This window comes from Heliangelus exortis, chromosome 4 (assembly GCF_036169615.1).
Source record: "Heliangelus exortis chromosome 4, bHelExo1.hap1, whole genome shotgun sequence".
NCBI lineage: Eukaryota > Metazoa > Chordata > Aves > Apodiformes > Trochilidae > Heliangelus > Heliangelus exortis.
In genome coordinates, this window is record NC_092425.1 from 31159461 (window position 1) to 31186085 (window position 26625).

The 26625-nt window shown below is 38.2% G+C and overlaps 1 protein-coding gene across 8 annotated transcripts in view; it reads right to left on the reverse strand.

Moving 5' to 3' along the window:
- Positions 1-169: 169 nt before the first annotated feature.
- Positions 170-26625, reverse strand: part of TBC1D1 (TBC1 domain family member 1) — a 93126-nt gene continuing 66670 nt past the window's right edge. For 7 of the 8 annotated variants that reach the window (XM_071743746.1, XM_071743751.1, XM_071743748.1 and 4 more), the window contains 8 exons: positions 20666-20851; positions 18218-18379; positions 15792-15950; positions 10798-11042; positions 10203-10362; positions 7241-7410; positions 4273-4443; positions 170-2224 (listed from right to left, as the gene is read on the reverse strand). In XM_071743746.1, coding sequence (XP_071599847.1) covers positions 2033-2224; positions 4273-4443; positions 7241-7410; positions 10203-10362; positions 10798-11042; positions 15792-15950; positions 18218-18379; positions 20666-20851 — 1445 coding nt within the window. In that variant the 3' untranslated portion in view covers positions 170-2032. Of the gene's footprint in view, positions 2225-4272; positions 4444-7240; positions 7411-10202; positions 10363-10797; positions 11043-15791; positions 15951-18217; positions 18380-20665; positions 20852-23848; positions 24028-26625 lie in introns of those variants that run through there. The other variant, XM_071743754.1, reaches the window with a different exon arrangement.

Consider the following 26625-nt stretch of genomic DNA (forward strand, 5'->3'; position numbering starts at 1 on the left):
GATCACAACTGGATACTTTTCATGTTTAGAAGAGTCTGAGGACTAAGAGTTCTCGTTAATAACCACGCTAGGTGGTTCCTTTACTAGCAGGGAAAGTCTCATCTTACATGGTCTGACCTGTCACACCACCAACTATATTTTCGTGTTTCATTGTCAAAAATTTACAGACTTTGATGTAGGCATAGATAATTACTATTTTTATTGCTTTTGTTAAAAATTCAGTGCATGTATTATGGCACTATGCTGTAAAAATGCAACATTACTGAGTGCTCTAACAGTACGAGGTCCATTATGATAAGATTTTACACATGAAGCATGAGCTTCAACATGGATTTCCAAATAAAATAAAAAAGCCTAAGAGAGAAATAGATTAAAAATAACGGATTTATCTGGATTTTCAATGCTAAGTGAATACAGAGTGGATTTGCAAGAAGAAGGCATATTAATGATATGACAGAATCAACCAAAGCTTCTACAAATTGAAGAGTAAATTCTTTTTTCACCTACATAGAGGTATTTGTTCTGCACAGTAGATGAATGTCACAGCTCTCCTATTAAGCTACAATCACAATGTGTCAGGACAAATTGCATGAGAAAAGGAAAAAGCAAACCAAAACATTTTGTACATTGCCAGTCAGAGAAAAAGAAAAGTGTGCTTTGAAACTTTAAGAATAAAAACATCAATTTAGGGAAAAAAAAAAATCACTCCTGGGTGAATGTCCTCCATAACAAAACACTGATGCCTATTAACTCTGTGCTTGGCGACTGAAGAGAACCATGGCACTATTCCTAATTCTGAAGCAAACCCAGACAAGTGGATATTCATGAATATTATTGCACTTGTAGTAGTGGTGCTTTAACTGGCCTGAAAACTACTTTCATTGTATTAAGGAAATAAAAAATTTTAATTTTTATTTACATATGTAATCTTACTCAAAAGATGCATTGTGAAAATAATGGTGTCCTAATTCAAACTGCCTTGCCCTTTTTAATCTGGCACAGCATGAAATTCTTGAAATGCCTTAACTACTTCAGAAACAGTCTTAAAGAATAACATTTCCCAGAGGATGGGTGGGTACAGGGTACCAAATAAAGGGAAAAAAATTACAGTGGGAATTAGTTTCCCAGCAAAAGGATGTCTTACATCACACAGCAGATCTGAAATAAATAAGATGAATCTTGATGAGTATCAACCTTGGATGAAGTTGCAAAAGTCACAGGCTTCACCAAACCGATGTCAGTGTATTTTGTTAAGCATAATGCAGTTACTATATACAGTATTTTTATCAGATAATGCCAACTAAGAATACACTAAATTAATGTCTGTTAAAGGAAAAAAATGTATTAAAACAATGTACTTATAAAAACAGATGGCAACCCCACAGTTATCCATAGTTACATATGATGAAGTCCAGCTCTCTGGAGTCCAATAGATCAACACCTTCAAGCACCAGGATGCAGTTTTCTGAAGCATAAACAACATAATAAGCAGAACCCCATCAAGCTGTAGGGGAATTACAGTGTGAAAAATATCTTGTGTCCAACCACAAAACTCTCTGTAAATGTTACCACTGCATAACTGCAATGAGGCAGTTATCCAGTCAAAGGTTTTACACTGCTGTATTTCTTTAAGGGACTTTCTAAAGGATTTGTTATTTAGCATGGTGGTTTCTACACACGAACAAAATATGTGACATATACAAAGCACTTAGGTTTAGAAGCACTTAAGGAAGAATCCATGACATCTTTGCAGTGCATTGTGTGTGACAGCACACACTATAAAGTTTCTTCTGCTTATTGTTATGTGGCATCTTACCGTTCATAGGATTTCTACATAGCAAGAAGAAAAAGCTTTCTCCCTGGGAAACCAGCTTCTCTGATAAGGGAAGCTGCCAAGCCCATATCTTGCTTTTCTACAGTAAGGCATGCACAGTGAGGGTGTCAATGACAAATCCCATGGATCATAACAGAAAGACCCAGTTCTTCCCTTTGTTTCTTGCTTAGCTTCTCTGCTCTATTACAACTCTGAATGTCAATCCATGTGTTCTTGTCTAGTTAGAGGTTTCCCATCTGTATCACCAATCTTTTTCTGCATCTCTTCCACCATTTTCAGCAAAGATGCTCGTTCCTGCTCAAGAGAGAGGATGGTCTGCTTCATTTTTCCTTCACTGGTCAGTAAAAGCTCTACTGTGGCTTCAAGATTTTGGATCTTTCCATTAGCCACCTTTCAAAGAAGAAAGGAGAAGGGTCAGGAAGGAAGGGAAAGGAAAAAAAAAGGGAATTAATTAGTAACAGAAACTAACTTTAAACTGTTTATTGAGATTCACTAATATAGACAAAATAGTCTCTAAATTATGAAAAACTGCAAAAGTAAAATGCATATATGAATGTTATCAGATCACAGAAACATGGTGTTGCCTATAACAAGAAACTGCCTTGATTGCTTTGACTGGTTTACAATTAAACTCAGAATATAATGCAATATAAGGAAATTTGAAAATTATTATGTCTGGAAATTCTATACCAAAGAACTACAGGTTCCATAAGGCTCTGTATGGGTCAGCTGGGAGACATTTTGACCAGCCATATTTGTTGAATTCCACATTTGTTGAGAAGCAACAACCTGTTAGCTGCATCCTTATTTCATCTTGATATTTAGTCCAACAATCACCAGATTTGGAGGCAAAAGGGGAAGAGGGAGTTCAGTGCCATACACAAATGGCAACGTATCTTGGAAAATTCCAAGAGTTCTCCTTCAAAAGGCTGCACATATGGGCATTCTATTCCATGGCTAAACAAGTATTAGATCATTCAAACTCATGACATGAGATCTGTAGCTGAGGAACTATGCAAAAGCAGAGATCTGGTTGGAAGTTCCATATAACATTTGGAAACAAGATGCTCTTGGCTTTTGGGGATGTATTTGCCTTTCTGATGAGCTCATTGCCCTCCATGCAGTTACAGTGGATTAAAGCATTCAGCCTTGGGGGGCAAAGTATTGATAAACCCACGTTCTTTAGTCCTGCACTTCCCTCCCATCAGGAACAGGTCTCCTACCACCATAGGAAAAGGCTCATGAGGGACACCTCCAAGGCAAAGGGATTGCTCCAACATTACAGACAGTTCAATTCCCAAATGTGATGTTAAGTGATGACTTGCCAGAATTCAGGTGGAAATGAGCTTTGTGAAAAACTCCTTAGGGCTTCAGAGACTTTAGGGGAGGAAGGGGGTGGGAGATCCCCTGATATAGTTATCTACAGGACATGACATCTTGAATCTCATCCCAGAAATCTCTCTCTGCATGCTGTTTTCATGCCCATGTGCCCCTGAAGCTTTATCAAAATATCTTGCATGAGAGTCTCTCTTCTGACTTCTCTAAGGCTTGTCTTAGAACCTCAAAGAGGTTCAGATATCATGGGATAAGAATTTGCATTTTAAGCAAATGTTTGTTAGGAGAGGCAATCTAAGTTTGCACAGCTAGCTTTGGTTAGCTTCAGTCCTTATACAGAACCCATGACTGAGAAACATGAGCTCCTTTCCCTCACCTATTACCTTACAAAGTCTACATCTTTAATAATAATGGAGAGGAGTGAAATGTCCACTTCTTACCCTTGAGGTACTTTTCTCTATCAAACTAAATGCATGGTCAGAAGTTTTATAACAAATGCCCTGCTATAAAACAGCCAGAAAGCTGACTTCTTTAACAGTTAAGCATATAATAATCCCCACAGAAATCAGGTGTACAAAAAGCTGCAGAGCACAGAGCTCTGTATTACAAATTATTATTGCACCTATAATTTAAACAATCTGCATAACAGCTTAAAAAAAAGATTGTAAAAAGAGTATGTCTTTATAGACACTTTATCCCATATCTGGATGTATCTCTAAATTGTGATGCTGGCACTGGCTTTCCCATTCATGACAGACCAGCATCCTTGCTGTAATAAAGCAGTGACTGAAAACACAAAAATGAAGTTGAGAAAGCTCTTCGTATAGTTTTAGTCATCTTCTACAGCTATGATTTTAACTACAAGAGAAGAGATAGAGATTAATTAACTTTTCACTAATTGTAAGCTTATGCTCTATCCATTCCCCTCTCAGAAATTTTTCTGCATTTAAACTTTAAAGGCTAAAGTACATAAAACTGCAAATGGCTACACTTTAAAGTCACAAGACCAAATGCTAATCTCCCCTGGGCTTTGCTGTAGGATGGTCTCTTCTCAAAAGGTGGATAAATTACAATGTTTAATAAACATGAAATATAAATTGTACCTGCAGTTCTTCCAGAAGATCAAAGTTTTGTTTGCGCAAGCTACTGTTTGCTTTTTCTAATTTATCCAGTCTCTGGTTGTCATTTAGAGATGAATCTATAAGCTCATCCTGAAGCACATGGTATTCAACTTCATAAGCTTGCAGCTGCTTTGCAATATCCATTTCAAACACCTGTTGTATAAAAAATATTAAGTGTGTGCAGATAAAAATTATAATTTGTTCTATGCTTTACAATCTATGGATCTAGACTAAGGTATCTAATCAGTGCATCCAAAAAGAGGACTAAATTTTTTGCATTCACATTTTCCACTCTGTAAATGGCAAGATTGAAGGAGTAGAGTGCAATAAATACGTTGGCATTTGATCTGCTTAATAACTGCTACTGATTTGCACTTCAGTGAAATCACTCACAGAAAGTTTTCAGTAGGTTTTCAAGAAGTGTTTATAGGGTCTTTATTTTTTTTACATTTCAAATTCAATGCATCTCAGTTTGGCATAAACCCTCCTAGACATACTGAGAATTCTATATCACTTTAGTAAAATTTGGTTCAAGCCCATAAGCCACATATATACGTGTAAGGCTAAATAAAATGACTGCTTTAAATGAAAACCAGCAAACATCGCTAGGTTTATTTATGATTCTGCTGTACTCCTAGAGACTGAAAAGAAAATTAAATAAACTATCCTTACACCAATACACTTAGTGGAAACATTATGAAATGGCAATACAGATTTCTATGATTGTTAACTATGAATCACTGAAATGAGTGCTCAATCTGATACATGAGTATTGAGAACACTTTTTATTTTAAAAGCAGAGAAATAAATTGATGTGCACAGTATGACCCAAGGGAAAAAATAATGCTTTTGTATTTTCCTTTCTAGATTTTGACAAACATCTGCCTTCAAACTATTCAGGAAATATGATTCTAATGTCCCTGAGCTAGTTATCTCCTCTTAAAGTAGTGAAGAAGCTGGCAAATGAAAAGGACAAGTGAGTCAATCACAGAGCATAGTAGAAACAAAAGTTGGTTTTAAAATGCAGCTGGAATATAGCCCACAAATAAGAAGTCGAAGGATTCTTCTTTATTTTTAAACCTCTTGCACGTTGGAAATGAGCCCAAAATAAAAATCTATTTTAAATACCAATTGAAATAACATTATTATTTCCTATTTATTTATCTACTTTGTCTACAAAACCTTAACTTTTGGATATAGTTAAAGAAAGCATCAGTTAATGAAATGTTTATGACATCTGTTATATGAATCTCAAATGTTTGTACAGCAGCAGAAACACAGCAGCAGAAACACAGTGAGAGTCTAAGTAGAGAAGGATGAAAAACAATTTTGAGTTTGGCTATGCATATGGAACTTTCATTTTCTGTAGATTTGAGCATCTCTGGAGGGTACACATGGCTGAAATGTCAATAAAACAAATGGTGCCATTAAGCAGGGCAGAATGTTAGTTCCTTCTAGCCTCTGTGCTCTTGAAAAGGGAGGGAAATCCCTGTTGTCATACCCAGAGTACCAGATCTGAAAGGTAGGAAATATGAGCCAAATCGAAAGCTTGTCTAGAAAATTTGCTAACTGAAGGCACATTGGGGCATGTAACCCCATGGCCATGCTGCAGAAGAGGTGAGGAGGATGGGCATTAGTCAGGAGCTGTGTATGAACTGCAGGGCTGGCTAAGTAGCTGCTGTCTTCAAAGTAAGCCCTGATCAAAGTGGAAGAACTGCTGTCCCTTCAGCCTACTTCCACCTGCCCACATCAAATTTAGAGCACTCAGATCTGACTTAGCAGAGTTCTCTCTCCCTCCTTCTGCTCAAAGCCAATGGGTTTCTGCAGGTCACCCAAGTGCTGCAGGTCTTTGCAGTGCTGTGCAATCCAGGCTTTCTGCCTGGCAGATAACACACAATCTTGTTTGCCCCTAAAAGTCATGAGTTCTCCTTCCCCTCTCACAGTCATTCTACTTCTCCCTCCTTCCTTGATAACAAGCAGTAGCAGCAGCTTTCCTGATCCTGATTTGAGCACATACCCCTTGGAAGCCTCTCAGAAGCATTCTGCAGTGCCCTGTGCTGCTGCCCTCCTTTATCAAGCCACAGGATGTGCAGATCTCCATCACCCCTGGCTGAGTGGCACGCATTGGCCATTCTGTGCAGTGTACCCCTCATGTTTTGGACCACAAAATTACTTCAGAAAACAGGCTAAGCCCCATCTTCTGTGTGTCTGCAGCAAATTAAGAGTCAAGTGTAACAGTTAAGAGTTTCTAAACAAACCTTAACTGCAATAATTTGTGATTTTTTTCAAATCCCATAGTTACTGTCTGGAGCCTTCTGATAGCTGAGCAATATTGCATAATTTTCCTTGTTTGCCATTTTAAAAAGTTCATCGAGGATTCACAGTTTTTGCTGAGTAGAGTCACTGCTCACTGTGAGGGAGTGCACTGCCCCATGTTTTCCTGGCAGAAATACAAAAGCACCATTGCAACACACTGAACCATGAGAGCCACTGCAGACATCTCAACACAGGGAGGTTTCTCATTTCCTAAGTCAGGTCAACATTTGCAAGGCTCTTGTAAGTCAATTTTTGCTTCTGAAATGAGACTTGGAGAGCAAGATTCTTTGCAGATGGAAAAACTTAGATGGCTTTTGGCCCACTCTGCTGCTTTTTTGTGTAGAATGCACTTTATATGGGCTATAATATTGCTGCCAGTAACAGCCACTACATACACTTAAAAAAAAAAAAAAGTAAACTCATTTTCATTAAAAGCTTCATAAAGTGACCACAACCAACATGTAGATATATGAATACAAGTTATATGCTTCAAAAAGCTTTCAACACCTTAGAACTACAGTAACAGGTTTTCCAGCTGGAAGTAACACAATACATTGTTGTGTTTTTTCTGTCAAGAACTTGTTAGAAAGAGAATTTCATTGATAGCACTTAATATGTTCTGATTATTTCATACCTGACTAATGGTCTTTTCCATCTGTACCAACCCCAAGTTGGGGAGGGTGCTTTTAATAAAATCAACAATAGTTTCTAGGTTCTCATGTTGCAGTATCAAGGGCTTATGGCTTCCCAAAAGGCTTAAAGCCACTTTAAATATAGCTTCTGATCCTTGAAGTAAGAGCATATCTGTGAAAATAAAGAAAAAACAGACTACATTAAGCAAGCACATCTTATGGCAAGAATATTAAAACAGTAAATGTCCAAGGACAACAACTTCTTACCAGAGGCAGATCTGGAGGCTAGATATATCGTGCCAGACATGGGCTTCTCCTGCTGTGGCTATGACTTAGAAGTTTTGTAAGCTCAAGATTATTACTGTGCCTAGAACATCTGACTAAAACAATCTATTATTAATTCATGTAGTGAGTTTTCATTTAAAAAATCAAATTGAAATTTAAACTAAGAACACAACAAACCAGGTAGTCAAGTTTGTCAGTATTGCCATTTTTTCTACATTTAATAATTTTGTCAGCATTTTTCTTCTGAGATGTTCGCAGGAATCTGAATTTGAATAGAATTCCAAACCCAATGCCATGCTAATACAACAGGCAAAAGCTACCTCTGAAGACACAACCAAAATCCCCAAATTCTGTTCTAGTCTCATCTGGTGGAGAAAGCTACAAAATCTCAAGAATACAACATTGAGCTCAAGAGGCTGAATGTACACTTCCCAGCAGCCTGAAGTTCCCTGTGCATGTGCTTATTTTTAGCATGTGTCTCACCCACAGATGTTAATATTCTAATAGCTACATTAATAAGTACCCTGAAATCTTAGTAATACAGCTTAAGTGCTTATACTGCAGGTGGCCCTGCAATGGCTGCACATGGCATACATTCAATCACACAGAAACCACAGAATATAGTGACCTTTCAGTGCAACTTCCTCTCTTTTTTTTTCCTTTACAAATTGTCTATGTCTTTATAGAGCAAAGAAATAGAAGACTGCAATGAAAGCATTGGACAAGAAACCTATCTTCACAAACCCATCTGCTCACAGCATAAACAGCAGTGCCCTGCATGACTTTCCTGCTACTATAACTCAGAATCTGCCCCTGATTTTATTGAGAGACTTGCTAGAGGCAAAAGCATCTAACATATAAAACAATGCTGGTGGAGGTGCAATAGAACAGAGGATACTGTGGTTTTATTCTATATTTCCTAAATATGTATTTATTTTTCAAGGGCATCTTTCTTGCTCTTTCCCTTCATTGTATTTGAAGCAGTGAATGAAATCACAATCACTTACAAAGTAGCCCAATGACACAAATTAAATATTATGTATTAATGATTTAAAAATTGTAAAAAAAACCCAACACCACCACACAGTAAGAGAAATAAGTACCAGTAAAACCCCCACTGATGTAGTAACAAACATATGAAAACACTGCCTAACTGCCTTTCTTAGTAAAAGCAACTTGTCTTTCTACATTTTTATCGGAATGAAACTCCCCCTTGCACTCTTTTGCCTGTAATGGTGAAGCCATAACTCTTTTCACTTCTGAGAAAGTACATGTAATAACAAACCATTAATCCTGTACTTCGCTGCAATTTGTCCTAAAAGCGATGTAAAATTTTTCAACTCTTATTCAATGTGAAGTGCAAAGGCAGAAATGATTGAATAGAGCAGGCATCTGCCTCAGTTCTCTATTGAAACTGAAAACTGTGGGGAAATGCCTTATAGGAAAAGTTCTGTATTAGGACAGGGAGTGCTGAAAAACAGCTAGGAAATTTAAAGTGAGAAAAACAGACCTGAAAATAATGCACATTTATGATTCAGCACCTGTCCTGTAAAGACACGTGGATTAACTCAAGGTGACCTGTAAGTTGTTAATTAATGTCTGTATGAGCTGAGCTGGTAATGTACAGCTGAAATCCTTCTCTCATTTAAAACAGCAAGTACTTAACAAAGACCTGTTTGTTATCTGCTCCCCACGCTTCCTGTTAAGTGGGCTGCCAGCCAACAGCAGTACAGTGAAGGTACCAAATTAAAGTCAGCATGACTGGCAGCCTGCAGGATTAAAAAAAATTCAAGTTTTATCTACAATCTTGAAATAAAATAAACACTCTTCTACAAAGCCTCCTCCATTAATAAATAGGTAGGGACATTAAATAATACATCTTTGTTAAAGCTCATTATTACATAGCAGCGTGGCTATCTGGGGTTCAGAAGTACAATGTTAGAAAATGGCAGTGCAATCTTACAGACTTACAGATGAGTTGCTTCAGTAATTAAAAGGCAACATTCTTTCATACAAAGGGTTCTTGTAAGTGAGCAACAAAAATGGACATATGTTCTGCAAAAGTCTGCGAACACAGAGGACACAACTGAAATGTTCTTGACCTAAAATCTGTCTTGTGAAAATCATGTATCTGTGTCTTCTACTCTGATGTAAATATTTGCTTTCTAAGGCCCTAAAAACGTCCAGTGACAGATCATAGAATTGTAGAATGGTTGGGGTTGGAAGGGACCTTAAAGCTCATCTAGTTTCAAACCCCCCTCTTCATGGGCAGGGACACCTCCCACAAGAGCAGGTTGTTCAGTAGAGTAAATGGATATATTTCTCAGATGTTACCTTTGTTACATCTCTTTTAAGCTTAAAGTTAACTAACTGTAGGTGTTGAAATGCCATTGTCATAACAACATGCCTTCTTGGCATCCCATTTTACATCCCCTCTAACAATGAGGGTGAAAAGTCAGGACAGTTTGGGAATGTCACATGTTTTCCTCCTCTCTCTTTCTATTTTACTGTAAATACTACATGTTACATAAGGTGACCTCTGTTGTTGTTCTGTTCACCAGTAGCGAGTAGAGTATTTCTCCTGAGTGTCTGAAACAGGCTTAATCATAATGTTGTTCCTAATAATAGCATTCCAAATCTAAGACTTCAAAAAGAACAGACAGAAGTTTTAAGAGTTACCAAACACTCTAGCAACAAATCCGAGGGGAAACTGGGAGGCAAACATGGTGAGAAACCAGGGAGCAGCATAGAGACTGGGGCCAATCTCATGTTCCTCTAGGTGGTTATAGAGATCTCGATGGTAGTCATGAAGAAGTCGAGACAGTTGATACATCTGGATCTATATGGAATAAGAACAAATAGACTAAAGATAAACATGTTAACAATCATGCAAAGTCCATGCTTCATGCTCTCACCAGAAAAAGTAAAGATACTTGTCGATTGGATGGAATAGTGTGAAGGAAAGGAACACTCAGAAGCCACCTAAAAGACCCAAGAAGGGTCACCTGTGAGCCTATGACAGGCTCATTTGCAGGGTCATCTGAACCTCATACAACATGCAATAGTATTCTTCCTATTTATGGTTTTCATAATTTCCCAAGTGATCTTTATTTGAAGCTAGTGCATTTAAGATTATCTGTTCTTTTCTCATATTATCCTTCCCCGTTTGTGAGAACTGAATTTAAGTTCAAGTCCATATCTTGACAATGCTAGCTATATTGCATTATTATAATTTAACATTAGCTTTCTTTTATTAGAAAAACTAAAATCATACCTGTAAAATTGTCATGTCAGGACGATATTGTTTTCTCAGGCCCATGTCAAACATGAGAAACTTCAGCATTTTAAAAGCATCTTCTTCACTCATATGAAGTAGTAAAACTCCTGCTACAAAACTAAGGCCCTGGCAATATCCAACTTCCTGGTCCAGAAGTGAATAGGCCTTCAAAATATTGTAGAGTGACAGCTGCCCAGCTCCCAGCTGTGCTGAGAAGTAAGGATGTGTTGGAAATGTGCGCCCTGTGAAAACAGCTGAAGTTAGTGAGTTAAACTAAAAAATGAGCAAATGAAAAAAAAGCAAACACCTTGCCGTGTTACCAAATTAAACAATCTTTCAAAAAAGCAGATTCTTTTAAAAGGTAGGTTCTGAGTCAACCCACAGGAAGGCTCTAAGGAAGTTAAACATAAAACAATCCACTCATACTCTAGGACAGTTTTGTTACATTAGTTGCAAAGTTAATTTAGAAATTGCAAGGGGATGGGAAAAATCTGTTGTTTGTAACAGCTGAATAACTGGTTTTTAAGACTGATCAGGTTGTTAAAGGGCTTATAGGGACTGGTTGCCCATAATAGTGTAAGACTCGATTCAGTGGCCACCCAGTCCTCTTTGCTTGATTAAAAAGAGACAACTATTATGATCCAGGCACAGACTTAGAACATCCGAGCTCTTTGGGTTAGGGCCCCTTCTTTTCTCTTGTTTGTTTTGTTGGTTTGCTGGGTTGTTTTGGGTTTTTTTTCCCAGTAAATGTGTCTCTTGTCTCCTCCCTCCTTGCCTTGGTCACTTCTTCCTTTCTTGCATGGGATGGGTCCTTCTTCCTCTCTTGCATCAGGAAGCTCAGACTCTTCCATAATCTGAGGCACTTTACTAAACTGGCAGAAAATTCCCCTTCTGTGTGGGGTTGGTTGTTCAGCCTTGTCACTCAGCTTTGTCAACTCCAAGAGGCATTCCCTAAGCACCAGCACAAGTGACAAGTGCTTGGAGAGTGGGATTTGGCTGTCAGTGCAAAACTTTCACTTGGCAGCCACAGGCTTTGGATCTATTCCCCACATCTTTCCAAATCCCAGCTTAAAGTAAACTATACTAATTGTAGGAGCACAACAGACTATTTCCAGTCCTTTAGTTCTAGAACAAGATGATGACTTCTACCCCAGACTGCCTTGTCTGTAAATGTTCATACAGACCTGGGACCCACACATCCTTAAACCAAACCAACCAGGTATAGAATCATAGAATCACAGAATGGTTTGGGTTGAAAGGGTCTTTAGAAATCATCTCGTTCCAACAATCAGTTTGACCCACAATATTTACTCAGTGAATAAAAATTGGGTTTTTTTCTGCATCCCTTAAAGTATCAAGACTTACATAGCTGTCTAGGTGCTATGACAGATACTATATACACAGCGTGTGAGAGCAGAACTAATGAAGGCAGCCAACAGACACCCCTGTGTGCAGTGCTTTCTGGGCTTTGCTTCTTTGAGCTCTTGAGCATCTGGATACTTTGTCTAGGACAGCCAAGGAAATCCTGGAAACCCAAGGGTACTGCTGCTGATAGGTAAGGCTGAGGCTATGGTAAGGGTAATTTTGGCAGCTTCTAGTAAGCTGTTGTCAGATACACTTGATGACAGGGTGTCTGTAGCCTTTGTCCTAGCTGATCCCTCATTAGAGAGGGTCATTAACGACCTGGACAATTAGGTAGAGCACACCCTCAGCAAGTGTGCAGATGATACGAAACTGGGAGGAGTGGCAGCTGGACCAGAGCATCATGCTGGCATTCAGAGGGACCTCTAACAGATTGCAGAAATGGGCTGACAGGAACTTCATTAAGTGCAACAAAGGGAAGTGGAAAAATCCTGCATCTGAGGAGGAACAACCCCATGCACCAGTATATGCTGGGGTCACCCAGCTCGAAAGCAGCTTTGCAGAAAATTACCTGTGGGTCATCAAGTTGAACATGAGCCAGCAACATGTCCTTGTGGCAAAGAAGGCTTATGGTATCCTGGGGTGCCCTAGATGGAGCATTGCCAGCAGGTCAAGGGAGGTGATCCTTCCCCTCTACTCAGCACTGGTGAGAACACACCTGGAATGCTGTGTCCAGTTCTGTGCTCCCCAGTAAAAGACAGACATGGACATACTGGAGAAAGGGCTGCTGACATGATGAAGGAACTGGGGTACCTCTCTTGTAAAGAAAGGCTGAGAGAGTTGGGACTATTTAGCCTGGAGAAGAAAAGGCTCAGAGGGATCTTATCAATGTGCACAAATACCCATTGAGAGGGAATGAAGAGGAAGCCAGGCTCTGCTCAGTAGTGCCCACTGACTCTGCAAGAGGCAACAGGCACAAACTGCACATCAGAACACTCTTCCCAGAGAGGCTGCAGAGTCTCTGTTTAAGGACATACCCAAACATGGTACTGGACAACCTACTTGAGATGACCCTGCCTTGAGCAGGAGTTTTTGGACTAGATTAATTCAAGAGGTCCCTTCCAACCTCAACCACAGATCTGTGACACACACCTCAATTACAATCTGTGATTCTGTGAATGAAGGTATTAAAGACTTCACTTATTACGACTTTTCCTCAAAACTTTTCCAAAAAAAAAGAGTATTTTCATTTCTAGGAAAAAACCCTTCCCCTTTCAGGATAAAAAACCCTTTCCCCTTCCTCTGTAAAATACCTCAGTGGAGAAGAAATTTGAACACTTCTTTTGTTCTAGTATTAAGTGAAGCTTGATATTCGTTTCCCACTTGTTAAATATCACCCCACCTTTTAGCTCCTGGAATGTTGCTGTGCTGCCAGATAGTATCAGAGCTCCTGTTTCAAGAAGACAAAGCCTGGGGTGGAGTCCTGCTGCCATCTGGTAGCTGCTCTAGCCTGTCCAACGGACCACTGGCTTTCAGTTCCTGAGCTAGGCTGTTACAGAGTTGAACAAAACACAAGTATTTCTAGCTTCCAAATGAGAAGGAGCTTGTGTTCCCTTGAAAAGGAGACCTCTGCCTGAATGACAAGTTATCACAGCATGGCCTAGAGGCAGATCTGTACTGCCTCACTTTCAGCGAGGCTTCTTTCATATAAGGCATGAAGAAAAGTTACAAGCTGAGGAAGAATAAAAATGCAAAGATATTCTAAAAACCAGTAAATTAGGGAGGCACAGAACTGCTAAACTCACAAGCTGCTTTGTTTCTGAGTGCCCTGGTGATGACTTAACTAAGAATTTTAGCTTTTACTCAGGAGCAAACAAGTCTTGGCGGCGCTGAAAAAAATGCTGTGAATGAACTGCGATACCTTAAGAACACCAATATGGGAAAGTACCTACTGCTTTCTTTTTGAAATGTAAGAAAACAAAACATAATTTACCACTGTGTTCAGCAAACACTTGGTTTCCTACACTGATAGCATCTGGAAGTCAATTTACCCTACTTTATTGAGGGAAGAAATCATTTACTGAACATGACTGCTGGTCAGGACCTGAAATCCCCAGAGACTGCAGTGGTTGTGCAAGTGAGGCCACAAAAGGAAATACACAAAAAAGCTTTTAGGGGATTGTGGTTTTGTTCTTGTCCAATTAATGAAGTAGCACCTTAACACATAAACTAGGTCGGGAAAGCAGCTGCTGTGCCTTACCCTGTCATCCAAACACACATTGCTGAACCCAGTCTTGGGAAGCACTATTTACAGCTGAAGATGCATCAATTCAGCTGAAGTGTGAACAGTGTTATTATTATGACTTTGGCTCATACTGTTAGCAAGACCTCTTTAGCATAATTTGAGAAAACTTTTGTTAAAATATTGCAAGAACATAGGTTTTTCTCTGAAAGGAGAAGTGCATGCTTTCAAAGAGAAAATGCTTCTCATAGCCTGAAGGAACATAAGTTAGAACATGCAAATTCCTTCTAGCACCCTGTCTAGTTATACTGTCTGCTACTGTGCAGCACTACTCTCTTTCAATGGAAATCACTAGGAAGTCCTCAGCTTCCTCCTTTCATCTTACTGAAATAATGGGGTCCAATCCTTCACTCAACTAATAGGCTGGCAAATAGCTCCCTGGCAAAAACACATTGCTTGAAAACCACCATGAAGTTACCAATTTGCCAACACATACAGTCATTTGTTCCTACAAGCAGAGCACAGGGCTAAGATGAGAAAGCATTCATATGCAGAACCAGGCAGAAAAGAGGAACAGCTTGCTGAGCCAGCAAGCCCCAACCTGCTATGTGAGCCAACCAAACTCAGTCTGACTTCCTCCCCAGTCTGGGAGCTGTCCTGACCCCCTGCCCTTTGCTGAGGGTGTTGGATTCCCTAACCCAGCACAGAACTATTCACCCCTTAGAGAGGCAATTCAGTGCAACAGAATTCAAACCTTCATTGCTGGGGGTATCAACACCCAATAGACTGGCTTGAGTGACAGGTACTTGATAGCAAATGATCTCTGGTTGCACATAAATGACTCTTTTAAAAAAAAACAAAACAAATCCACAACAAAAAACTGCTTATCCAGGGCAATTCCTAGAACTCCTGTGACAATGTCTGGAGGGAAACAACATACTCACTGCAACTGCCAATTCCTGACTGGCATTAAATTTCCTCAGACTATCACTCTCCCAGTGTCCAGTGAAGACTTGGCCTGTCAAGTAGGGGAAAATCCATGTGGCATCAACCATCACCCCCCACGTCAATTCAGGCCAGCTCATTTTTATTCTGCCAGGTTATTGTTTTCTATGCCCTGCCTTGATATTCTGAGACACTTTACCAAGTGTGTAAGGAACCCAAAGGCCTCTGTGCTTGAAATGCATATTTTTCAGTTTCCTAATGGCGTCAAGTAATAGTTCTCACTTATACCAGATTTAAAGCAATTCTTAATAACAGTCTGAATGGTGAGAGGCTTTTTTATGCTACTTTCTAGTCGGGTTTTTTTGTGCTACTTTCTCTTACTTAACTTTCTTTCAGAGGTTTTAAAATCCTTATTTTAATTTCAGACAGCTACTGTACTTACCTAGGTCAATAAGTATTGCATGTTGCTGGGAAGTCAGTTGTTTTAAGAGTTCTTTATAAGGTGTGTCCTTTGGCTGTTGTTTACTTGGAAACTGATGTTTAAGGTGGTATTGTTCTGCTAGAAATTTCCAGATCTCCCCACGATGGTGACGTGGTACTCCTGAGAGAAGAAAGTCATTAAAATAGTCATTTGCACTCATACTGAGAGTTCAGCTGTTGTTGAGCTAACAGGCCTGAGGAACTGAAGATCTGTATCTGCTAGATATGCAAGCATATCCCAGTGTGTTAGATCTGCATCTGTTATCTCCAATAGAGCACAGAAGCAGATCAAACTACAGTGCTTATATTTCCTTCACCAATAAAAGACATCAGCATCTTAACATGGGAGATTTAAGGTAGAAACAGGGTGAGATGCCTAAGTCTAAGGTTATCATTTACATCCAGCCTGAGAATTTCTAGAAGAGGCAGCAAAAATTGCAATACTTCTCTCTGAAAAGTTACGTTTATCTAACATTTCTGCATGTAAAGTACACAATAAAGCACTTCAAAAGAACTAATTAACATTTTTCATTAATACAGCACTGACACTGTTAATAGTAGTAAGTTTTAGGAAGGTGGCAAAAAAAGATATATTTATATATAGCAAAATATAAACTAGTACAAATGAGATGTGATCTAGAGACTACAACAGAAGGTAGATAATCAGAAAGCAAGTATGATATTTCTAGTTTTGCTATTGGTTTGCTGAATAACCAGTACACAGAAAAAATGTTTTAAAGCTTGAGTTTCTTTCTCTATAAAAATACTTGAGTATTTCAGATAGGTAATGGTAGCTTTCATTCGTATCTATATGCAAAGCACCAAAAGTAACAGCTTACCTTAGTCAGCACAAAACTGGCACTATTAAATGATCTACACAATAAATCAGTACACTGTTTCTTTGTCTAATCCATTAAGAACTAGAACAAAATATTACAGCTTGAAGTAACTTATGGCTTAAAGTTTTTTTGACTGCCTTTTTTTTGGTATATATGTAACATATGGATGACAACAACATGTTTGTTACCCTAATTTAAGCCCCATGCTTATTGCAAGCTGCATTTCTTGTTTGCCTTGTTTACTCAAGTCACTTTTTATGGTTTTGGTCTAGGCTAGAACCTACTAAGCTCAATTTAAATGCAATCTTCACTTCTGTATATGTATGAAATTTAACACCACTTCAATCTATAAACCTGACACAACTGGCCTCTAGAGAGCAGAGCATAATAATAGCACAAAGAACTAGGGATAATTTCCCCATCTACTGGCTACTTGTAAATGCTTCTTATTAGCAATCCACTTAAGCAGGGCTTTATTTATTTACGTATTTTGCATTACTTGAAGCATTTATTTTGAAGAACTCTAACACAGGCCACCATCTCTGGACTATCAGCAGAAACCCAAGTTTTTCTCATGCTTCAATACTGGCTGTACAGAGTCCTTTGCCCACATGAGCAGAAGGAAACTTGTGATAATGAGCTTTCTTTAACTCACCAGAGATTTCTACTTGGGAGATGACATTTGTTATTAGAAATCTAGACTTATCCATTCATCTTAAATGGACAATTTGTTTTAACTTGATTGAATAATTGCATACGGGTGTGTAAAATGTTTAAAATATTAAATTTCTGCTAGTGATGAATTCTTGACACATATTACACATTGGAAAGCTTTGTATAGAACTATAAAAACCTCCTTGGAGTAGCCACCTTCACCATCAGTACTGAGGATAAGGCCTTTGGGTCCAACCACAGCACAAATAACACTGAGTGGTAACCCAATTTCTTAGAACATTCAAAAAGCATCCTTAGGTTATTTTACTTTTGATGCAGTGGGTTGGTTGCTCAGCCCTGCAGTTGTGAGGCAGACTCACAAGTGGTGGTTGCAGATACAGTGCACTGTTGGATTTGGAAAAAAGGTGCTACTGAACTATCCATGTGTACTGTTTGTATACACACATACTATGAAGGCTGGAAGAGAGAATTTCCAGGTAACAGTGAAGACTATTTCTTCAGTTATTTACACAGTCATTTATTTGGCATTATCCAGACTTTTTTTTTAAATTGTAACTTAATTTATAAAATCAGATTAGAAGAACTGTAATACAATGAGGTACTCTGCAGCTCTCCTGTAAGGACAAATATTATTAAAAAGTGAATACCAACCACTCTAACCTCAATAATACATTTGCAGCTGCTACCAAAAGAGGCTGTTACTTGCATATGCATAACCATGAAGACACCAAAAGTTGTCACTTGTTCAGTCAGCAACCTGAGGAACAGCACTACTGAGAACCTGGTTAAAAGTAAGGGTTAAGAGATCACCTTATTCCTTTTCTAATACAAATGACATGCATTTCAACAACTCAGAATAATAAACTCTGCTTACCTTGTGCAACAGCAGAGTGTATTTTTTCTGCATCAAATTTAATCTTTGATCTTCCAGGTGTACTCAACATTTTTTCCCAAATTGAAGTTACATCTTTTAAGCATGGTGTAATTTCTTCATAGTCAAGTTTCAAACGTCTGTTCTGTAAATTGTTTTCTGAAGCTAGGAAGTGATATCATGAATGCACCAGTTCATATTGTTTACCCTTTGTAAAATTGATTAATTTAACTTAGAGCTTTATCACGCAATCCATCTAAAATTAAAATCTGTAATTCTGAAACATTACACATCTAAATTGCTGTGACTGTGATGGTTGGTTTTAGTTGTTCGGTTGGGTTTTGGATTTTTTTTTGAAGATTTTACATGCAATATCAATTGTGTTTGGCCTGTTAAATTCCTTATAGCTGGTCAACTCTTAAACCTGAAGAAATATGAGAGATAATCACTAATAAAGTGAATGCAAGACTTTCCTAACAGGATTTTTTTGATTTCCAAGCTCATAAAAAAATAATGCAGGGGACCGACACCAAACAAAAATACAAAACCAATATAGTCATCTATTTCTTATGCATACAGTTCCATAATATTAATGACAGTGCAAATATTATTTATGTGGTCTATAAAATGGACATGTGAAGGATCACCTTTAAAGTTCAAGTACAGAAAGTTTCAGAACCCTAAACACAAACAGGACCATAAACACTACATGTGCATAAGGCTCTCTTAAAGTCTCTGCTGAAGAAATCAGAACAAATCTCGATGTGTAACATCTTAAATAAGACAGTTTAGATCATCAAATGCACTGTAGTATTGGTGATTTTCTCATAATTTATAAAAATATTGCACCATATCTTCATGTGTTATCTATAAAGGATGAAAACCAAATTAATGAGAATTTTGAAAAGTTTTTTTTTTAGTGCTAGAATGTACCTGGAAAAAATGGTTTATTGATGGCATTCACACAAACTAAATAATAAAGCACTTTTGGGGACAGTGGATGAATTTCTTCAGGTCACAAGACTGAAAAAACAGAAGAGGTCTTTCATCTCAGATGGGGAGCAGTACAGATGAGATGGAAAGACATCTGACAACTACTCCTAAAAGGCATGAAATGCTCAAAGAAAATGCTATAACAAAACTGAGATGAAGCTACAAAGAGAGCAGAAATGAGTGATATAGGCTGGTACAGTGGTAAGTCTACATCAGAATTTAGCAAAATGGGTATTTCAGTTTTTCAATGGGGCTGTGATGTTGCTGAAGTTGCACCTGGTTCTCGGATAAGAGTCCTCCAATATAGTCAGCAGCTCTTTACTTGGAAAAATGACCACAGCATAGGTTCAAGAGGCATAAATGCCTGAAAAGGTTCTATCATAATGACATTACAAAGCTGTGCTCACTGCAGCAGTCACCTTTTTTTTCTACTAAGGTCTCCCCATCTGAGCTCCTCATGCAGCAGTTACTTAGAATAACTTCTTTACTCCATGGTGCATTCTGCATAGCCTGGTTCTTCAGTCATGTCAACACCCATCTCAGTCATTCACTAACTAGCTTCAGACATGCTCATCTTAGTGACTTTGTGATGGTTTTGTAATAGTTTCTTTTGGACAGACAAAACTGGAGCTTGGCTGCAGGCTGTAGACTCAGATAACTTGAATGAAAGATCATTCAAAAAAATAAACAAGAGCATAAATATACTAAATAGAGAAAACTTATTTTTAAATGCAAGGTACCATAACAATTCCAAGTTAAAGAATGGCTTGTTAGAAGCTCACTTATGATAGCACTACTCTGTGCTGTAGGGATTGTAAAAATCATTGCCCCCTGTAGCACTTTTTCCAGGTGGTCTTGGACCTTTAGCCAAAGGCATTGTATATTAGGTATCCATTGCCATACATTAATTGACTGGATTAGCAAGTACATTTGCTGGGAACGTGCCTGTCACTTTTGGGGTTCTTAGCAAATTCAGGTATCAGGGCTGAAACAGGAGAGCTATCCCAGTTGGAGCAAATAGCCTACAGGCTGGCTAACTGTTCTGGGACACCATAGTCTACATCCAAGAGAGCTCTTTCTCCTTCCAGTCAGGAGTCTCAACCCAAGTTTTAAAGAAGACATGCTTGGCTGACTGACCTTTTCACACACCTGGGTGCTTTCTCGACATAATTCTTCCTGAAAGACAATCCTTCCTTAAGCTTACACAAAGGTAAAGAAGAATTACCATTTTCATGCAAGACACCCCACCCCTTGAGGATCCAGGTGTCTACCCCCTTTCAGAGCATCTAAATTCAGTCAGATAAACATTTCTGTCCTGATCATTCATATCTTCAAAGGAGATGACTAAAAAACCTAAAATGTTTTATTAAGGCTTGGTCCAATCCACTGCCAAGGCCACAGAGCAAACAAAAAAGTGAACTTGTATTAAAGTAGGGTGTAATCAAGAACTTCACCAACCTTGTAACTTCTGGTTTTCTTTCTCCATTCTGAGGAGCAGTATCTGCTGAATTATGGCTTTTTTCCACAACTCGCGAAGCTCACGGGGTGTCCGTTTCCTTTCTTCTTTCACTGGCCCAAATGGGCCATCCTCACACACCGGTTCCAATGGGGATCTTGGTGGAAGTTCTCCCAGTTCTGAGTAATCTTTAAAAGAGAAAAGCTGTTGTGAACTACTTAGATTTCATGAACAGGTGAATAAAGGGACCCATTTTCAAACACTGCATATATATAAATATATACCTATAAACATATATACACACAAACACACAGTTCTGGATACAGCAGTAGCAATAACAAGCAAGGTTTCCCAAATGATCATTCCAAGCAGATTCACAAGCTGCTTCTGAATCAGAATTATACAGGGCAAAGCCTGGAACATTTTTTTTCTATAGCCCGATAAAAACATTGTCCCATACACTAAGACAATGGCTTTTCAAGGACAGAATTGAAACAGAAAAGTCAAGTTTGAGAAACTGAAAAAACACAACCTGCAGCTGAAACCTGACATGACTCAAACAGCAGATCAAATCTAATGTAGTACCCACATAACTTAAAGAATAATCTCTAAACTGCGTTTAACAAATAAAACACACACCCTTAGCTGCACAAACACAACATCACCTCAAGTCATACAGTGGGATGATTACCAGTTCTTAGAGGGAAAAAGGGTGACAGGCACCTAAGATATATTTGCTCCAATTTTTAGCCGTGTCATAACCTTCTGCCCTTTCTCTTTTGGCTTCAGCTGCTCTACCACAAAATGTATCTTTTTGTCAAGAATGCATGGTAAATCTAAGAACACTGAAAACAAATAAAAGAGAACATTAAATAAATCTCAGGGAAAAGTTGAAAAATCTTTTCTTTTAGAGACAGAACTAGCAATATTGTGTTTAATCAAGTTCTCAACATAAGAAGCTTAAGTTCTTACACTTTGTTTTCCTACTGCCTGCTGCAGTATTACTTTTGTTTTGTTTTGTTTTGTTTATACAGCTTCTCTGAAGGCTCAATCGTCTGATATAACCTGTATCTGGAAGAAAAATTCCTCAATTCACTCTCTTTAAAACGTATGGTCAAAACCACCCATCTCTTCCTACCAAATCCCAAATGGAAAGCCATCACTCCTCCTGCAGCGAAACACAATGGCTGTGAAACAGCTCCCTAAGGACAAGCTGACCAGTTAGTTACACATGGCAGAAAGTGCTTTAAAATCAGTGCAAAAAGCCATTCCCTAGACTATCTGGCTAAGGACAAGTACACCTGTGCATGCTATTTCAAACAGGGCCTGGAGAAGAGACACTCTTGAAACAATTATTCTGCACAGTGGTCCATTTTTGTATAATTGGCTAGAATAGTGATAGAGATTTTGAAGTAAACCCCGCACACACAAATTATCCCATCTCTACAAACTAACAAGATAGGAAGGTTTTCATGCCTTCAGAGTCTGCTCATAAAATCACCATATATTGACTCACTTTGGTTCATATGCAGATACTCTTCTTGTTTGTTGAAAGGCACTCACACAACCAAGCTCAGATGGCTAAGTAAGAATGGAAATGTTCACAGCTGTTGGTTTCTACTTCTCTAAGTTTTGCGACTGTCAATCTTTTCCTCTCAGAAGAGACAGAGACAAAAAGGGTGGGTCCAAAACCACCTGTTTCCTTATACAACATTTAGTTCTTACCAGTTAAATTCAAGGGCTAAAATATACATATAAAAATAAATACAATATTTTCATCCAGTAATCCAAACTAAACATTAAACTTTCCCAAACTTGCACTCTGGATGTAGGTGTGGATACCCAAACTTTGGGCATCTGCAGCATTTCAGAGAACAAAAAACTTTACAGGAATGTGAATTAGGCAAAGGACAAATATTTTTCACTTTAATGGCAATCACCATTGCAAAAAGAAGTACAAAACATCAACAGAAGCATCCAAAAATACAGCTGATTATGAAAAAGATCAATAAAATTCAGAAATTATATCCTTTAAAAGAGACCAGGAAAATTTGTTTGTCTTTACAGGTAAATGGAAAGAATTCCCTGAGCAAATACCTGAAATCATAAAAGAGGTTTAGGGAAATGTCATCAGGTAGAGAAGGAACACAGATTTAATAATGCTTAACATGTGCTGACAACTAAAGGAACTTGACACTATACTTTCAACAGTGTTCTGTACATACAGTAGCTTTCATGCTGCTTTTTTTTTAGTGTATAATAAAGAACATTATAAAGGAAATACTCTTAAGAGTAATGTTGATAGAACTGCCTTAATTTGCTTGAATAAAATAATAAACTTACAAAAATAGAAACATCACCTTGAAGGAAAGTTGGGGTTTTTTTGTTTTACTAAGGCTGCATTATATGCACAAAATAACATTACCATAACAAAAAAGGAATTAATGAAAATGGTCACCAAACAGTAATGAAAAAAGTAAAATCAATCCAGAGAGGAAAACCCGTATCCACTGTATGCTATCTGTAGTCTGTTCACTTATTACCAAATTCTTAGAGTATCCAGGATAGAATACATATACATCTTAGAGGAAACAAATCTCCTCTCATCCTACACAACCTCTCAGTGGTTTATGGATCCCATTTAGAGTTAGATAGGTATGCTGGGCTTATGCATGTGTATGTTAGAAAATACCAGACTATCTATAGAGCCATTTATGGTTACCCACTTGCAAAAAACAAAACAAAACAACCAAACAAAAAACCAGTCTGCAAGAACACGTGCACAGAAATTGACTAAACATCGCATTCTTAATGAAAGAACAAACATATCCAAGACCTAATTTCACTCAGTTTTTAATGTGGACATTTTATTCTAGTTTCTCAGTGAAAATTTTGTGGATTGGTCTTCATGTATGAGTTTAACAAAGTATCACTTTCTAAAATAATGGAGTTGTTACTCACTTCTAATCCTCGAGGGATCAATCTTACTGTGTCAATTAATTAAGTATTAATTACTCACTTCCATAGTCCTGCTTCCATTTAGGCTGAAAATTTTTTATCTATTATTGAGCTGATAAGATCAGAATTTACTAAAAGAAATTTAACTTACAATGGTTAAAGCTATAGAAGAAAACAGAAAGGTTACAAAATTCTACAGGCTGAAATATTATGATTATCAACCCTACCTCTAATTCTTCTGTGGAAGAGTTCTAGGCTTGATTTTTCCTTCCAAATGGCAGCTCCTTTTCTATATTTTCTTTTTTCTTATCACTTGTGGACATTTAACAGGAAGTCTAAAGTCTACTCTGATAAAACTGCAACACATTCACAACCTGCTTTCCCTCCCATCTCCATGCTGGCATGTAGCAGGATGTACAGAAACAAAAATGAACCTGTTTAACTGCTCAGGTGGCCTGCCTTAAGTTTGCAGAATTGCATCAGCTGTTTGGCTGGTAAAGGGTGGGGGGAGGTGGAATGCACAGGTAATGCCTCAAGGCAAAGTAAAAAAACCAGACATTTGGTAAATCAGCACTAACCCATGTCCATGAATATACAACAGGGTGATTGACAGACATGCCATTCAGCTTCCACATCCAGAACAGACAGGAGTAGAAATATTGTAACAAGAAAATTAATATTTCTTTATTATGCACAAATGATCTGGAGGATAGCAGAGAAACCAAAGGTAAACAGTAGAGCAATTTGACTGAACATAACTGGGAGCTCACATTCCACCAAATCAAACTGCTGTGTGTTAAAGCCCAAGTAATGCAGCCTTCAAAAGCAGCCTTCAAAACTTTTATAAGATTAATGAGTGAACTTAAGCAGGAGCTGAACACTTCAGCACACACTGAAAGACTGCTTCCCTGTTCATTTGCTAACCCTGTCAGCTTTTGTTGACTCCTACTCCATCTTTAACATGTGCTCCTTTCAAATATGTTGCTCCCTTCCCTGTAGCCTCCATATAAAATTCTACCTCCATACATGCTACATCTACAGGCCCACCAGACTTTTACACTTCCAGGTTGAGAACTGGGCAAGATGACTCAGTAACTATTATTACATTTTACCAACATATGGGTTATTTTCCATTTGAAGTTCAGACTTGGACTACCCTTCAGAGTTATTGTTCTGTGTAATGCACTGCTGCAAGTCTGTGGATCCAAAGTATTCCTTGAGAAAGAGTGTACTTCACCGGGAAGTTTCTTGGGCTTTTGAGAACTTGTGCAAGGTAAAGAACTGCAGATCAAACTGCTCATAAAGCAGATGGAAATGCTGTATAAATGCACTTGTGCATCCATACCTACCTCAGAAGTACTACTCTGATGCTCTGAAAGCTTAAAGCATTCCCTCTTTCTTGCGACATCTTACACAGGCATATTTCCTGATTACAACCCAAAGAAGGTACAGCCACAGAGCAGTTTTATTTTGCTGACAACACCTGCCCACATGTGGTCAGAACAAGATGTAGTTCAGGCATATGGTGGGTTTTGCATTTAATAAAATATTTAGTAAAGCAGCCTAAGCTAAGCTTGAAAAACTTTCTCATCTTTGACTTAGAGAGAACTGTATCTCTTGATTGGCCGACTCACTAACTTTTATAAAACCCTTGCCTTTCTTCTTACTGCTCCCCTGCAGAGTACACACTGGGGTGGTGTGTGGGCTATTGCATCTGGGCCAGTGGAGTCCCAGACTATAAGGGGAAACTCATGTATGAGCCTTTATTTCCCTCTCTTTATGCTTACTATTGCAGAATATAATGAAATCTTATCTTTAAAACCTTCTTGGCCCTCTGTCCAATTTGGCTCAATTTTTTTGGTGATACATCAGCTATTTGCATAAATTCTGTTTCCAAAGAAAATCAGTCTAAAAAAGGAGAAAGACTTACAAAAAAAAAAAAAAAAGTACAGCTAACTTACCAGATCAATAAACCTCACTGCTTATGCTGCTGCTTCTTGAGAAAATATGAAAAAAGATTAACAAGATGATGAATGATAGCTGGTTATATTTACTTTGGAAGTTTAAACACCATAGAGACTGCATTATGAGTATCTTTTACTGCCAGTAATGTATCAGGAGATGCATGAAGAACCAAATGGAAAACCCCAATACTTGTTATAAATAAGAAACCCCCTCGCCTAACTCTGAGTTTTCTCCTTCTGTTCATAAATTGAATCTGATACATTGGAACAAAAACAGAAAAATAAGTGAAGAAAAAGGCCAGATATTTTAAATTGCTTCTCCTAGGAACAGCGCTTACTGCTTTCCGTTTTTGGCCACACTTGTTTCTCTCAACTGTTCTGCTTATCCAGCTGTAGGTTATTAAGATTGTATCTTGCAGCTATGTCTCAGAGGAAATGCTTGGATAGGCAATTTAGGGTTTGTTATCCTATTTAATATGGGAAGATTTTGTGGCTTTCCAAAGCAAGTAAAGACTATTTTCAGTCACAAAAACATGCATTAAGTCTGCAAAAACTGGAGTTTCACCAAATAACTGAGACTGAACATCTCCTTCACGTGCCCTGAAGCACAGGAGAGCATTTCATATGTATCGTTTACCCAGCATGGTCTAGATGTGAAGTACACTAAATTTGACAGGCATCTATGGCAAATATAAAACTTTACCACACTGTCAGTCAAATCAGTGATTTTTGCTAGTCTGTGGTTCTAAAGAACAGAATTGTTGACAGAATTTCAGGAAATAAATATGAGAACACTGGATAACTATGGCTCAAGTGGCAAATGTTACAGATTGAAGCAGCACACATGAAGTCAAATTCACTCTGGTGTGAAGTACACACTATGGAACTCAACTGAAGTCACAGAAGAAATTTAATTCCTTGTGCTAGGCCTGGCATTTTCTAGTTCACAGTTCTATACTCCAGCATTGAAAGATGAAACAAAGATCACTTTTTCTTCAGGGCAATGCTTGGTGACACACTTTTTTTCCCCAGAACTCTAT